The 16,097-nt window shown below is 43.3% G+C and overlaps 1 protein-coding gene across 4 annotated transcripts in view; it reads right to left on the bottom strand.

Moving 5' to 3' along the window:
• The window catches only part of SLC24A3 (solute carrier family 24 member 3), a 171,335-nt gene that overhangs the window by 65,332 nt on the left and 89,906 nt on the right, over positions 1-16,097 (bottom strand). For all 4 annotated transcript variants that reach the window (XM_081015171.1, XM_081015169.1, XM_081015170.1 and 1 more), the window contains exon 3: positions 693-769. In XM_081015171.1, coding sequence (XP_080871297.1) covers positions 693-769 — 77 coding nt within the window. The remainder of the gene's footprint in view (positions 1-692; positions 770-16,097) is intronic.

Below are 16,097 nucleotides of genomic sequence, written 5' to 3'. Positions count from 1 at the left end.
AAGGATCCAAAGAGAGTCAATGATTCTGTAAACTACAAACCCTGAATACGCTGGCATAAATGACAAGTGAATCAGTGCAATGGAAGACAAGAACACCTTCCTACAAGTAATTTCTGGTGAGAAATCACTAAATGGCTAAATATATATTTTAAAAACCCTGTTGTGGTAGCAGGCACGCCACGTTGGACCCCCCATGGAGGGGGGCTGTCACGTGCGCCCCGCCCCCATCAGGCCACGCTTGCAGGGTCACTCTGGCAATCCCAGCAGGTGGCGGGGAGGGCAAAAATCATCCTCCAAGCCTCCCGCCCATCCCAGCGCTCAGGCAATTGCGGAGGGCGCCAGAGCTTGCCCAGGGGCAGCGGGGGATGGCAGCCACTACAATATTGAGGGGGGCAATGCCCCCTGCTCAAAATATTGAGGGAGCTGAAGCCCCTCGTGCCCCATATACCCAGCGCCACTGTGTGGTAGCCATAGATCTTCACTTGCTGCTGAACATTTAAAGTTTTTTAAATATTTATAAGGCATTTTTGAGGCCGGTGGTGACTACAGATTGGCATTATCAATAATTGTTCCTGCTGACGTTATCTCTCAGTTATAATTTGTATGTTGTAACGTGTGTTTTTTAATGTTGTAAGATTTTTTTTTGTTTTAAAAAATAAACATAATATGCATATAGGCAAATAGTGACTCACACAGAAGGCGTGCAAAACGACTGCTCCATGCCGCCGGTTCTCATTTGTGAAGATGTCATTAGGGAATTCATTGAGCGCTAGGAAGGAAAAAGCAAAGAATCAAGCAAATGGAAACATTCATTTAGTTCATAGTAAAGATACTTTAATTAAACAAGCCAAGTGCTTCTGTAGGCTGACAATCCTTGCATTTTCCTGCCATGGAAACGATCATACTGTTCATGTTACTTTTAAATTACTTCATTGTCCCCTGGACATTTTAAGCCTTTTTGGGTAAACATTTATTGGGAAATCTGATGCTACATTAATTGTAACAGTCTGTGTCATCAAGTTGCCTTGGGCACAGCCAACAAATTCTAAACACAGTGTTCTGTAATCTTCAGAGTTGTACTACTGGACATAATTATAAGAGCACTTTCTAAACACATAATTAGATTATGATATTAAAACTGTAACTGTAGCCAAGACAATAATACATTCTTAGGAACCTTACTGTTTTTATGCTTATGATTCCTCACATGATTTGAACGATGGCTAGACTACACTGTGTTGTTGCTTTAAGTCTGCCCCAATGAGCACTGATTTGAGAACTTGTTTCTAGGAACTCCGAAATAGTGGTGGTGAGCATAAGGAGAGAAGGGTTGACTGCACTGCTTGGTCATCACTGCTGAAGTGGCAACTGAGGATGTGCCTCCTGCTTTTACCAAAGGCCGTCGCTCGGTGCCTATGCTTGGCTAGTTTGGCCATCATGCCTGGACATAATGAGCAGCTCCCAGCCACAGCATACGGTAAGCCACTGGTGTTATGAGCCTTGGCACTGCTAGCCACTACCCAGGAGCAGGACCTGCAATGCGTAGCCCTGGCTCCTCCCTTGTTTTGCCAAATGATGCCCAGTGCTCACAATCAAGGTGATGCCTACCTACTTTTTAAAATAACTTTTTATTGGGTTTTATAAACAAGGATCATAAATAAATGATACAAATAAACAGACCAAGTATCCTCATGTCATTTGTCAATCACAAAAATAGCACAATAAATTTGCAGTAATAACTACAACATATAGTTCATTATTGGTGCTCAATGTATAAGTTCTTGGTTTGTGAATTGGTTTAAACAAAAAGAAAGGGAAATGAGCCCCTGGGGTTGGGCTTAGATTAAGTCCGAGTATTAGTCAGTTACGCATGAAACAACATAAAGTGTTGGTATATTCGAATGTGGGGTGTGAAGATAGTAATCTACATTTAAATTTTTATCAATCAGACTGAGTCAACTGCTGATGTGAAGGGGGCGGGTTGGTTCCTTTTCGTGGAATATTGGCATATGTTAATAAATCAAACCACACCAGGGTACATCCATATTTCTTGATCTGTCTGTGTGTCAGCTATAGTTAATTTGTTAATCTCTCAAGGTGGACTGTTTTCCAAACTGTTTTGTACCAGTTGTCCATCATTGTGCCAGAAAGGCCTTTCCCATATATGGTTATGTTGCCTCTTGCTGCTTGTAATAAATAACTTATTAATTATTTATTATGTAAATCCAGATTGTTGTCTTGAAAAATATTTAATACAGTGGTACCTCCGGTTACGAACTTAATTCATTCTGGAGGTCCATTCGTAACCGGAAACCATTCTTCACATGAGGTGTGCTTTCGCTAATGGCACCTCCCGCTGTTGCCACGCCGCCAGTGTGCAACTTCCGCTCGTATTTTGGGACAAAGTTCGCAGCCTTGAGCAACTACTTCCAGGTTAGTGGAGCTCGTTACCCAAAGCGTTCGTAAGGGGGACGGTACGTAACATGAGGTTCCACTGTAAAGCTAATTCTGGTTTGACTTCCAATTGTTGTTTTGCTATTTTATTATTTTTTTGGAATATCAAATTCTTTTTATGCATTTTTCAATTTTTTAAAATTATTTTTCAATAATCTCATGTCATATCTCAATACTTCCCAGCCTATCACTCCTTGCCATCCTAGTTGATCTTTATTAAGCTGCATATCCTTTTGTTCCACCCAATTACATTCCACTTGGATTCCTAGTTGTTGTTTCCTGCTGCACGTAAGTCAATCCCTTCTTGCAAGTTTGACTTTTATACCTCTTTATACACTTTCCAAAGTATTCCCACTCCTCCCTTATCCATGTCTCATCTTGATTTATCTTTGCTGTCATGGTAGCTATCACATCAACTTATTTTGCCATTGCTCTTTTGCTGGGATTTCTTTTTCCTTCCATCTCTGCACATAGACTATTCTGGCTGACGTATAGGAAGAGACAGAGCATTTTCTTGAAGATGCCACCATTTATTATACCTAGTAAGAAGGCCTCTGTTGTTGTTGTTGTTGTTTTGGGGGGGATGTAAACATAAACACATTTTTTTGTTCTACATAAATCGTTTCCCAAAATTATTTGGCCTGCTTACATGACCACCACATATGCATAAAAGTCCCCTCTCATCTCATGGTATTTCCAACACATTTTGGATCCTTTTTTGTACAACTTTACAATCTTGCTTGGGGTTAGGTACCACCTATACATTGTTTTTTGCATATTTTCCTTTATAGCAAAACAGGTCGAGACATTCATTTTTGTCTACCATAGTTTCTCCCACATCGTCATTTCTATGATGTAGCCAGTATCAATTGCCCATTGAGTCACTGATGCCTTTATCATTTGATCTTTTGTCTGCCATTTCAGCAGAAATTTATAAATTTTGGAGATTAATTTTTCATTTTTTCATAATATCACTTTTGTATTCTGAACCTCCTTACATAAATCCTTTTTTCCTTGTCTTTTTGGAATATCTCATTTAGTTGATAATATTTAAACAAACTGGTGATCCATTCTTGTATCTCTTCTCTTCTTTTTCATCTTGCTTTCCTTTCTTCAAATTCAATAATTTCTTTATACATGCCCCAATTCTTTCCCATATTTATCTTTTTAATTGATACAGCTTCGATGGGTGATAACCAGTGTGGAGTTTTTCTTTCAAGAAGGTCATTATATCTCATCCAAACACTCCTTCTTATAAATGATTTAAAAATCCTTTCTGTACCTTAACTTTATCATAACATAAATAGGCATGCTACCCAGAAAGGATGGATTTTTGTACATTCCCTTCACATGTGGAGATAGTTACTGGATGTGGGGCAGTCCCTCCAGCAATATGGTGAGGCACCAGGATAGATCCTTGCCAGCTTCCTAGGAGTTGGTACCACAGTTATCTTCTTCTACCAATATATGAGTTTTAGGGTCAATTCTGTATTACTCGCTGAAATAGTCTTAAAGGGCTTTTTTTCACTGACCTAGTTCAAGTTCATAGCTGAAATCACATTTTCACTGATGTTTAGTAGGGTCAAGTTAACTCACTAATTCACTGAGTAAATTTTATAGATTGCAGATGTTATACCTAGGCCTCGATCTTCTGTCACTATTGCAAGTTTTTCAAATGGCTAGAGGTCTTGTGGCTGTAGAGTTTGCTTCTTGCCAGTTGTGTGCAAAAATCCACACGTTTCTGCTTTGTCAGTTACATTGCAAACTGCAAAACTATTTCTTATACCTGGCAAGTGTGTCTTGCTTTCCAAGCTCCAGGAACATCAACAGACCATCGGTTAGGGTTGCCATATTTTGAAGAGCAAAAAAGAGGACATGGAGCCCCCTCACCTGCATATGTGCACACCATACCCTCCAATGTTTGATGAAAATAGGAACATCCTATTCCATTAGTAAAGTAGTAGTAGTACCCTGCCCATCTGACTGGGTTGCCCCAGCCACTCTGGGTGGCTTCCAACATACAGAAAAGCATAATAAAACATTAAACAGCTTCCCTATACAGAACTACCTTCAGATATCTTCTAAAAGTTGTATGCTTACTTATCTCCTTGGCTTGGGGGTCGCATAACTACATACCCTCCAACATTTCTCTGACGAAAATAGAGATGCCCTAAGGAAAAACGTGACATTCTGGGATCAAAACAGAAACCAGGGGCTTCTGTCAATCTAATGGTGTTGGGGAAGAGACAGTGTTTATCTACTCACTCTGTATCATTCATAATTTTATAAACTACTATCACACCATTTTCCCTGCCCCGCCCCACACCAAAATTATAAAAGCCAAAAAGAAAAGCTTTAGCCTTGCTTCAGCTACTGATTTGCTTACATGATTAAAGGATAAATCAGAGGCTTAAGAGAATTGAAACTAAGGGATGTAATCCACTTATTAACTAGGGGTTCCTGGTATGCCTCTATTTTTTCAGCAATAAGAACAGCAGCATCCATTACGATTTACACCAATTGCCATAGGGCTATTTCCCACAGCACACATATAAAGTGTAAACATAATACATGTGTAAACACACTAGTGATGGTTAAAGATTGGTCTGCAGCTTTACTTGAATTAATCTGTTTTGCTCTTCCTGAACTAATGTGCAGGTCAGAAAACAGTCATTCTTTGATTTTTGCACTTCTCTGAATCTTGTGACACAATTCTCAACTTTAAAAACACACCAAGATGCTTATAAGATGTGTATTTTAGGTTGTGTGTGTACAAAAATGCATTTTTTAAAGATAACATATGTAAAAACAACAACAACCCTGCAATTTAGTGTACAGAAATCATGTTCAGTAAATCATATTTGGTAGAAAAATAATGTGGATTGTCATGTGGTTTATTGATTACAGATTGATGTAGACATAGGACAGGATGGACTTAAGAATGAATGACGTGGACTAGAGACAGACTGAACTCTTCATCCCTGGTATATGTATCTGGGAACTCTGGGTGACCTACTCATATCCAGTCAGCAGCATCCATTATGATTTGCACCAAACTTGGGGCTTTTGAGGACCAGCTGGGTGCGGGGCCAAGAGGGAGTGGACAGTCACAAGCAGCACTTCTGCACGTTACTTCAGGTGAACGGAAGCAGCAAGCTGCTGCGATGAAGCAGATTCCAGTGCAACATCCTGCCTGGCACCCGCTAAGATTGCCCCTGGGTGCTGCAGCACCTGCAGCACACGACTGAAGCCCCCCAAATATGGCAGCACTTTCCTTTCCCAGTACCTGGGGGACAGGTATAGGGTTGCCAGGTCTCAGGCTTAGGGCTTTAACCTTCATCTCAGGGTTTCCACTTCCAGGGGAAAGAGTACAATTTCAGGGTAAGGGGCCAGGAACAGGGGGCTGCTCTGGGCCACATCTGTAGATACCAGGCATACTCAGGCTCATATACGAGGCATCATCCTTTAACTCCATGGCTCTTCTCCCTACATTCCAGGCTCTATGATGCTGAAGGCTGGGCAGTTCTAGACAGATGTATCAGGTACTATAACAGGATGAGGGAGAAAACCTGACACAAACAATAAAATTATTGACATGCTCTAAAATAGGATTCCGCTTCATGGATCACTGCCTTGTCATGGTGAAGGGGCTTGAATAACTCAGAGAAGCTATGAGCTATGCTGTGCAGGGCCACCCAAGACGGACAGGTCATAGCCGAGAGTTTAGACTAAATGTGATCCACCTGGAGAAGGAACTGGCAAACCACTCCAGTATTTTGCCAAAAAACTCCATGGACATAAAAAAGGAAAACCTTAGAGAAAAAAGTGAGAGTTTCCAAGACATGCTCTGGTTCATCAGATCTAACAACAACAAAAAATAGGGTTGCCATATTTTGAAAAGCAAAAAAGAGGACACAGAGTTGTAAAGGTGGAAGGGACTCCGAGGGTCATCTAGTCCAATCCCCTTCAATGCAGGAATCTCAACTAAAGAATCCAAAATGCCACTGCTTGCGGTGGGCCTTACTCCTGAGAGAAGTTCTGAGTTGTACGTCAGGGTCAGAGCTCCACCCTGTCCGCCTCCTAAGTCTGCGGTTTCTAAGCAGCTTGCAGCGTAGGTGTGCAGAATGACAGGAGGTTGTGAAAGGGAGATGGAGAAGCAGAGAGTGAGTGGCCCCCAACGCAGGCAAAAGGGAAAGCCAAGTACCGTATTTTTTGCTCGATAAGACGCACCAGACCACAAGACGCACCTAGTTTTTGGAGGAGGAAAACAAGAAAAAAAATATTCTGAATCTCAGAAGCCAGAACAGCAAGAGGGATTGCTGCACAGTGAAAGCAGCAATCCCTCTTGCTGTTCTGGCTTCTGGGATAGCTGCGCAGCCTGCATTCGCTCCATAAGACCACACACATTTCCTCTTACTTTTTAGGAGGGAAAAAGTGAGTCTTATAGAGCAAAAAATACGGTACTTGGATCTAGGCGGGGAGGGGGACACACAAAACAAGCCCTATGCACAAGCCAGGACACTTGGATGGGAAAAGGTTAACACTAACACACACACACACAGAGAGAGAGAGATTGGTGGCAGGGCTTTGCGTGTCAGCAGGCCACTCGCTTGCCTTCTCCTGCCAAAACGGAATACCCAAGCCCTGCGGCCCTCAGCGTGTTTGCTTGGAAGTTAAGCGCCACAAAAACACGCCAATCCATATGCCACAGGCTGCATGGCTGCAAGTCCTGCCACGAACTTCCTTGTGAGAAAGCACATCCACCACCCTCTCCCAAGTGCAATTGGGGGACAGCTCCAGACCTCCTTGCTTCAGCACTGCTGCCAACTTTCCTAATACTATCTGACATTTTGTCATATTTTAAAAATCCCCCCAGACAGAAATTTTCATATGAAAAAGAGGGTGGGTCTGGGAAAATCCGGATGTATGGCAACACTATCTCAAAGGACATGAGCATTTAAAATAACATGACATACATACAACTTGATAGGAAGCATGGTTTTCCAGTTTGCATTCTTGTGAATCAGCAGCCTTCACATTGGCAACTCGCCTATAGCTACCTTGTTGGCTTTCAGTGTAGTGAAATATAATGCCTTGTGTGTTTTCTTGGTCAGAATTCCAGCTGATAAATACTGTACATAACATAAATGGATAATGTGAGGACTAGCACGAAATAGTTTTTTATTATAAAAATAATAAAAAATCCATATTATATTTATTATAAAAAATCTAATGACATAGTTAATCAAGCACTGTCACTCTGATGTGTTAAGTGGGGCAGAAAGCACATCAAGGTTGACAGCTGTTTATGTTGTGAACATAGCTTCACGGCAGCAGCAGGAGGCCCCATTAGCTAAAGTGATGCTTCAGGTTAAGAACAGTTTCAGGTTAAGAACAGACCTCCGGAACGAATTAAGTACATAACCCGAGGTACCACTGTACCAGAAGGAAGACGCCCTCCTGATCTATTTTGATAGTCACCTTAGCTCTGTTTTTAATTAAATTAAGAATACAATCCGATACATTATTACCTGAGATTAATACCCACTGAATGAAGCGGAGCTTACTTCCGAGTATACATATATACACTTGCATCATAAAACTGAGGGCTAGACACGTACACATTTGAGCACTGGATTGCTACAGAGGGCCGTGAGTCTGACTCATTTCCCAGTCTATTCACCACTCTCAAAAATAACCACAAACTGCAATGGCACTTATTGCTGTAGATTGTTCTACTGAATAGTTATTTTGGTCAGATTTGCTATTTCTCCACATGCAACCCTTCAAAATGCAGTCCTTTAATTACAAGGAAACAGGAGGGGATTTAAGGAACAATGTATTCATATATATCACCCTTGAGGTTCTTACCTCACAGGGTGCATTTGGTCTTGTTTTTCAGTCAACAAAAGCAACTGCGAGCTCATTCGGCTATTTTAATACATCTGATATCCGGTCAAAATTGACAAAGTCATAGACATGACGCAGTCTAGCTGTATGTAGCTCTCATTAAGTAAATAAAATTCAAGTTGATTGTTTCTATTCCCTTGGCTGGCGACACATACTGTGTTCCAGGGCTCCCCCCCCCCCCAGCCAGAGCACCCCGAAGTGCAGCTCTGGCACCCCTCAGGAGGCAGGTGCCATTGTGGGCTGGCTTCCTGACACTGCCCCAATCCTTCTGCCGCCACCAGTTGCCAGGACAGGAAAGCAGATGGGGATGGGATGGGAGGCTGAGGGTGAGGAGAGGTCAGTGCAAGTCCAAGCCTCAAGTACACCAACCCCTGGGCCCAACCGCAGCTCTGCTTCTGCCTCCTCAGGGAGACCATCTGTTGGCCCAGTTGTGTGCGCATTGCCTTTGACCAGAAACACACCTCTGGTTGGGTTCAAGCAGCGGCAGTGACGCGTGGGTGGGTGTGCACCATTCTACCTTGTTTTCCTTAGCATTTTTTTAGATCAGTGTAGATCCAACCTGAGGACCTGACAGTTTTCCAGAAAAGAAGTACTGATGTATTTGCATCTTCAACAGCAGAACACTGCAGCACAGTACTCACCATTGCTGAGTTTTCCATGTAGTGACATATCCCCAATTCAAGGAGCACAAGGAGAAGTGGCTAAAACAAGGCTGTGATTCTGAGGAGAAATCCTGCCCATGTGGTTGCAGGCATTTAAAAGCAACACAAATGCCAGGGGAACCACCTCACAGAAAGCTACCTCCTATGGTGTAAGTGTAATGTTTAAAGGGCACTTTCTTATTTTATTGTTCAGAAATAGTGAATGACTTCACTCTACTTTCCAGAGACCTTTTGGCCATTAATAAAGGCAAGCGAGACCTGTGACAAAATGTGGCAACGTACTTTTACCTCCTTATGGGAAAGTGGCAGCCCATCAACGGTGCCCTCCTCCAGCAGGTCTTTCCACCTGTTTCCATTTTTAATCCACCTTCCCCCAACCAATATTCAATATTCCTCTGAACATGCTCAGTTCTCACGGGGCTGTTTTTCAGGGGGTGGGATTGTGCCCTTAGGTTTGTGCTTTTTGAGATTAAAAACAAAAATTTCTGCAAACCTCTAGGTTTATCTAAGCATGCCAATACTTCCCTCTTGTTTCTCAGGCCCTGTTTTAGCTCTATTTTTCTGCTAAAGCACTGGTGTGATGTGGGCAGTGTGAGCAGATTCTAGAGCAACAAGCGGGCATCACTCATCTAACAGTGGCTGGTGGGATGAATCTGAAGTGGGTGTAAGGAAAGAAAGGTGTATCAGGAGAAGAGACTGGCACAGGGGTTGCTTCCAGGTGAGAGCTTGGGGGAGAGGCCTGGTGTCAGGGGAAGACCACCAGCTGAGGCTCTGCTGGGAAGATCACAGTAACCACTAACGCAAGAAACTGTGGAAATGGCAGTGATTCAGTTACTATATCCCATACATGTCGCTTTATGTTTGTGTATATACACTGTATATTGAAACTACTGCAGCTGCTATGGGAGTGGAGAGAAGAGGGTAAGGTACAACGTTGTTTAATTTTGCTTTCTATTACTAGCTATTATTTTGTTGTATTTGTTTTATTTGTACTACTCTACTATTAGCTGATAGTTTTGCTGTACTTGTTTTATTCTTATTGCTCTGCCATTACTGAGTCATTAAATTGCCGTAGCATTTATTAATTATTGCACTTTGAAGTCTCACCTTCACTTGAGACAATATGTGTCTGGACAGTGGAAAGGGGAGGGGATATGGGATGCTGTTTTTACAAGGAGACTGTCGATATTTTTATACTGGTGAGGTATTTGTATAATGAGATAAACTATTTTTAGGTGCAGTTTTCTGATATTACTCGTAGCTGAATGGTTGCTGGTATGACTTTGTGGTTTAAATGATGTGTTGCTTTGGTTGCATCCACACCATACATTTAAAGCACATTTAAAACACATGGCTTTGCCACAAAGAATCCTGGGAACTGCAGCTTACTTTCCTTCAGCTGTGACTTGCTCTTCCATCTTGCGACCGGGTTCATCCCACAGCTCACCTCAGAATGCTGCCCACAGCCCACAGCTCATCCCTGACCATTGCTATCAGTCAATAGCTACACTAATAGAAAGCCCCAAGGCGAAGGGCATTTCCTAATACTGAGGGGCAGCCAACTTTTCAAAAGCAGAAAGCACTCTCCTAAAACCATTCAAAAACCCATTGTAGACTTAAGTTTTCATTGCTAAAAGGTGATGACAATGAGATATGGAGGTTCATAATAGTTACTTAAGCACTAACAGGCCCTACCTATCCTCTTCTCACAAATCTGATCTTGCACGTACTGAACACATTGGGAGGGGGGGGGGTCATGCCTGCTAGCTCACTCCCACCTTCTGCCACAGAGTTGTAAAGGACCTATGTTCCTACATGCACAGAAGTCCCCTTCAGACCTTTGGCCAAACACACAGAGGTCAGTGGTGGGGCCAGCAGGTGCACTGATAATGAATGCCTGAAGGTTCGGAGGCATGAAAAGGTTCATTTTACTATTAGATCAGAGTAATGGCGAAATGATGCATATCATACCTGACAAGCGCAGAAACCCTCTCAAAGTATTTCTCTGAGCATGATTATCAAAATTATGGCTCACCTGCTCCTCTTGCGCTTGGCCGTAAACACATTCAATCAGCAGAATGTTATCCTGAAGTGTGGTGGTGACCAACCATGGCACCAAACATTCCATGAAGGAAGAGAGACAGATGAGACAAAATTAAAGGAAAGGAACGTTCTACCAGGGCTCAGATAAAGCTTTCAGTTTCTTCATACTTCTTTTGAACCACTGCTCACTCTCATAATAAACAGTGAAGGATAATTTACTGCATTTCTATTCAAGGATTACAAGAAGCCCCGTCAGGTAATCCGCTGAAGAAACTAATGGCTATTGTTTCTGTTGTTACTGGAAGGAGCACTGTTAATCCATGTTCTCTGCAAACACATAGTCAGGAAAAGCTGGGACGGGACCATCATGTTATTTCACATAAGCTCAATTCTTTGGGCATTGCTCTCAAGAGCCTTGAAGCATGTGACAAAAGTTACATATTCCAAACAATCAAGCAGTGGCTCTACGACCGCGAAAGACAGCGCTTGTTACCTCATACTGTCCTCCGGAGGCCTTAGGTATCACAACACCCCACGGAACCTGTGCCAAATATCTAAAGAACCTACTACTCCCTTCTCATCGAAGAGCCTTTCTGCTCACGAGATTAAATACCTTCCCCTCTGCAGTGACCAAAGGCAGATTCTCACATCCTCCATATCAAGCCCACCTGTGTGGCTGCAACCAAGGAGGACCTGATTCATTGGACTGCATTCTCTTATATTGCTCTTTACACAGCAGACCTCGCCAACTAATGCTGAGCAAAACGTTGGACCTCCAGCCTGTAACTCCAAGAAGAAGTCAAATGAGGTTTCTCCTGGCAGATCAGGACAAAGATATCACTGCTCCAGTAGCTTCCTTTTTCACCACAATTTTACCCAAAAGGGTTCTGTAATGAGTATGGGTTGCTCGTGCATAAGTTGCCGCCTCTCCTGGCTTTGTTGCCTTGTTAAACCTTTCAGTCTGGACAGCCCTTCACTTCGTGGCTGCCTCAGTCGCTAGCAGAATCCGTCAGTGGGAGTTTCTTAAACCTTTTCCAACATAAAAATTGTTTGACACCCAGTCTCCTCCTACTCTCTCTGCGCAGAAGTCTTCTGCGCAGGGAGGGCGTGGGTAGCGGAGGACCCGTGCTCTCCCCGCTGGTGTCTGGTGAAGAGTCTAGGAGCCCTCTCGCCGATTCCCCCATCTGCCCCCCTTTATTCCTGGTGTTGCGCTGATTTGCTTCCCCATCTGCTGAGCTGCCTCTCTCCCTGCTGGGCCCTTCTCCAGCATCATTTGAGAGCCTTCCCTCCGCCTCTAGCTCCGATGTCAGTTCCCTGACAGGTTCCTAACAAACCATCCCTTTGGGGAACAGACAGGGCGAAGCAGAATATCTAAGTGCACACAATCACAGTATGATCTTATGACCTTCGACAGCTTCAGCCTTGTCCTTTTAATTATCCCAGTGATTTTAAATGTTTTATACTGTGATGCCAATAAAGGTATTTGATTCGATTTGATCCAACTATTTCCAAGTATTCCTTAATCAATTTATGGCAATAGGAAAAAGGAACAGAAAAGCAAAGACTACGTATTTGCCTAAGTCACAGAGACAGAAATAAGTGTATGCTTGATATACAAACCAAAGATCCACTCAAGGGTACGGATGGTACTGGTTCCTAACTGCATTTTTAATTATATTATTTCCATAGTTAGATTTTACACTATATGCAAAACTGACAAGCTCAGGTTGAACAACTTATTCCGGCTACATTAGGCTCATTATTATCCATAGTTCAAAGAACTCAGAATATTATGATCCAGCTAATTCAGTCTACCCACAACTTCATTTGCCTGCTCATCATGAGCTATTTGTGGAATCAAATGCTGTGCTTGTCTTGGTAACATGCATACACTCACTTGTAGCAGAAGCAATCCTGATGTTAATAAAGTGCAACTGCCAGAAAGGTTGCAAAACCGTGAGCTGCAGCTGCAAATAAAATAACACCCCATGCACTGAACTGAACTGTATGGGTGTTCAGATTTTGAGCAAAGCAATATACCATCAGCTAGTCCAACGGAGACCAATAGTGACACAGATTAGTTAACTTATCATATGTTTCAACAAAGTTGGGGAAATGTTGTCAAATAACAGATCAATATATTGTCCTATATTTTTCATGTATGATTTCACACTTGAATTATTATGGTTTAGAATATTTTCAAGTAATAACTTGTTTCATATATTAAGAATATCCCATAATAACATATTTCACAGAATCATGTAATCATAGAGCTGCAAGAGACTCCAGGGGTCATCTAATACACCCCCCTGCAATCTCAATTTAAGTCTGGCTTCTTTTATAATGAAGGTTACTGTCGATTTTAGACATTGTGCACTTACTGGACACTGAACATAAATAGAGCAGCATGTGCAAAAACAATCACAAGGAATTTCCTAAAGTCATCACACTGCTTAGTCATTTGAAACAGTACTTTAAATTTTGACAAATATGCCTTGTGGTATCTGCACCTCAGACAGAAGTATCACCAGAACAAATGGATATTTGCTAAAACTGCCTCTAAAAGTAACAGACAGGTGAACTGCATCTACACACAAGACTGGCCACAGAACAACACATCAGATCAGGCGCGCCGACGGCCCCCCCGCAGTGGGCCATAACGACGTTGCAACATGACGTGATGATGTCACGTCACACCGTCATAGCAGATTGGCTCTGGCGCCGCAACAGCGACTGGACCAGGGCCTCTGCCTCCGCGCGCCACAGCCGCCAAGTGCTGCTCGCTGCCTTACCTCTGGTGCTCAGGTCCTGGTTCAGCAGCCGCGGGCAATGCTTGGCTGGCACAGTGGGCAGCACAAAGAGGCGGTGGGTGGCGGTGCATGAAGGCGGAGGTGTGCAGAGGCAGTGGCCACAGCGATAGTGCACAGAGGCAGCAGTGGAGGGCAGCATCCAGCCACCCACGAGCACCTGCAGCAAAAATTCCCAGGGTACCCTGGAGTTGGTGCCAGTGCATCAGAGCCTCGGCCAGCACCTTCATCCCACAGATGAACATCCCCCACAGCAAACACTAATATTTTTTAAAAGGATCTTAAAAGAGTACTGAGGACTGTTACTTTGGGAGCTCATAGACAACAAAGATGGTCTGTGCTACAGGGGTTAGTGGCATTTGAATATTTTGTTCCATATTGCATTGTTCAAAGTGACACAGTCATTAAGAAGGCTCCAATGAAACAGGATTAGTATCCCACTTATTACGTTTCTGGTCCACTGGCTGGTAGAAAATATTCTGAAACCAAATGGGAAGCACCCAGAAATGGATTCTTGAGGGGAACATCAGTGGTTGCATGCTGCTGGCCCTTGTGTCAGTCTCAGACTCCCCTCTCCTTTTAAGTATAAATAGATTGTATATGCAAACACAGTGTATCTTAGACACAGAGTGCATGTGCACACAGGGAGCATGACTTGGTTAGGAATTCTACACCAGATAATTATGAAATAGGATCACAAAATTCTTTTTTTTTTTTTTTATAACCCTGCTATGCTACCATTCTGGAGAGACTTATACTGAACAGAACCTATTTTGATACGCTGGGAATGCATAGATAACCATGAATACTTCAACATACAAATTTATAGATAGCAATAAATGACATTTTAAGCCGAGGCCTCGCCTTGTTTTCATCACACATTACTGCTCTTGCTCAACAAGTGGGACTTGTAGCAAAAGGTTTCACTGTGGAATGCTCCTGTTCAGAGGGCCGGTCAGTCAGTATCTTGTGACCATTAAGCATTTTCACTGAAGTGTTTTTGTGGGTGACTCTCACTCAGGGCTGGCCCACCCATGAGATGGGATGAAGCAGCCACCTGAGGCAGCGGAAGCCCCTGAGGCAGCATCCACACAGCACCAGCATTGATGACAATTTCTGGCAAGATCTTGCTGAAATCTCATGAGATCTCATGGAGCACGAGAGACCTCTTGAGATTTCAGCAAGATCTCGCCAGATCTCATTGGAAATGGGCGCAGGAACCACTTCTCCGCCAGTGGTGGAGGCAGCACGGTGGTGGTGCTGGCAGATTTGGGTAGCGTGGTTCTGTGGTTCGAATCCCCATGACATCCCAGCACCAAACATTAGGGAGAGGGGAGGGGTAAGGTCATCTCAGTGCAATGTGTGTGTGTGTGGGGGGGAAGGTTTAGATCAGGGGTGGCCAACTCCCAAGAGATTGTGATCTACTCACAGAGTTAAAAACTGGCAGTGATCTACCCCCTTTTGGGGGGTTCAGGTCAAAGTTGTTGAGTTTTTTCAGGGAGGAGAAAAAATTTTGAGCTTTTTTTAGGGGAGCCACAGTTGTTCAGCTTCTTTGGGGGAGCCAATGATCTACCAGTGATCTACCGCAGACGTCCAGTGATCTACCAGTAGATCACAATCTACCTGTTGGATGTGCCTGGTTTAGATCTTCCCATCCCTCTATGTTGAGATCAAAGGAAAGAAAGTGTGGGTTCAAGAGATAAAGAGAGAGGGAAAGAGACTCAGTGAGGGGAGAAGGCGCATGTGTGTGAGAGGGAGAGGGAGAGAGAGAGAGAGAGGGAGAGACTGCGGGATGAGCATATGTGGGTAAAAAAGCAAAGAGAGCCCCACCAACACCCACCAGCAGCTCTGGCAACTGACCCACTGCCCACTGTTCCATGCAGTTCCTGGGAGCAAAAAGTTTGTCCAACTCGGATGTGAGTTACTATCTCCATGTGAGGCTGAAAGGGTGGCTTGCCTAAGGCTGCCTGCTATTGGTAGAGGTGAGTTTGAAACTGTGGACTTTCTCAGTTTTTCAGCCATAACAGAAAATACACAAAGCAGGGGAACAGTGTAGTCCTGTTCACGTCTGCTCAAAAGTAGCTCTCGTGGGACTTACTCCCAAGTAACTGTGAACAGGAATGCAGCCTTGGCAATTAAGAGAGAACCACTACAGTAATGAAAAGAGCTTAGCAAAGGAAAAGTGGTTTGCAAGAATTACAGGTCAAGCTTCATAGATAAT

This window comes from Podarcis pityusensis, assembly GCF_964106645.2.
Source record: "Podarcis pityusensis genome assembly, chromosome: 7".
In the NCBI taxonomy this organism is placed as follows: Eukaryota; Metazoa; Chordata; class Lepidosauria; order Squamata; family Lacertidae; genus Podarcis; species Podarcis pityusensis.
The sequence above is the reverse complement of the archived record's forward strand: the minus strand, read 5'-3'. Positions and strand labels throughout refer to the sequence as shown.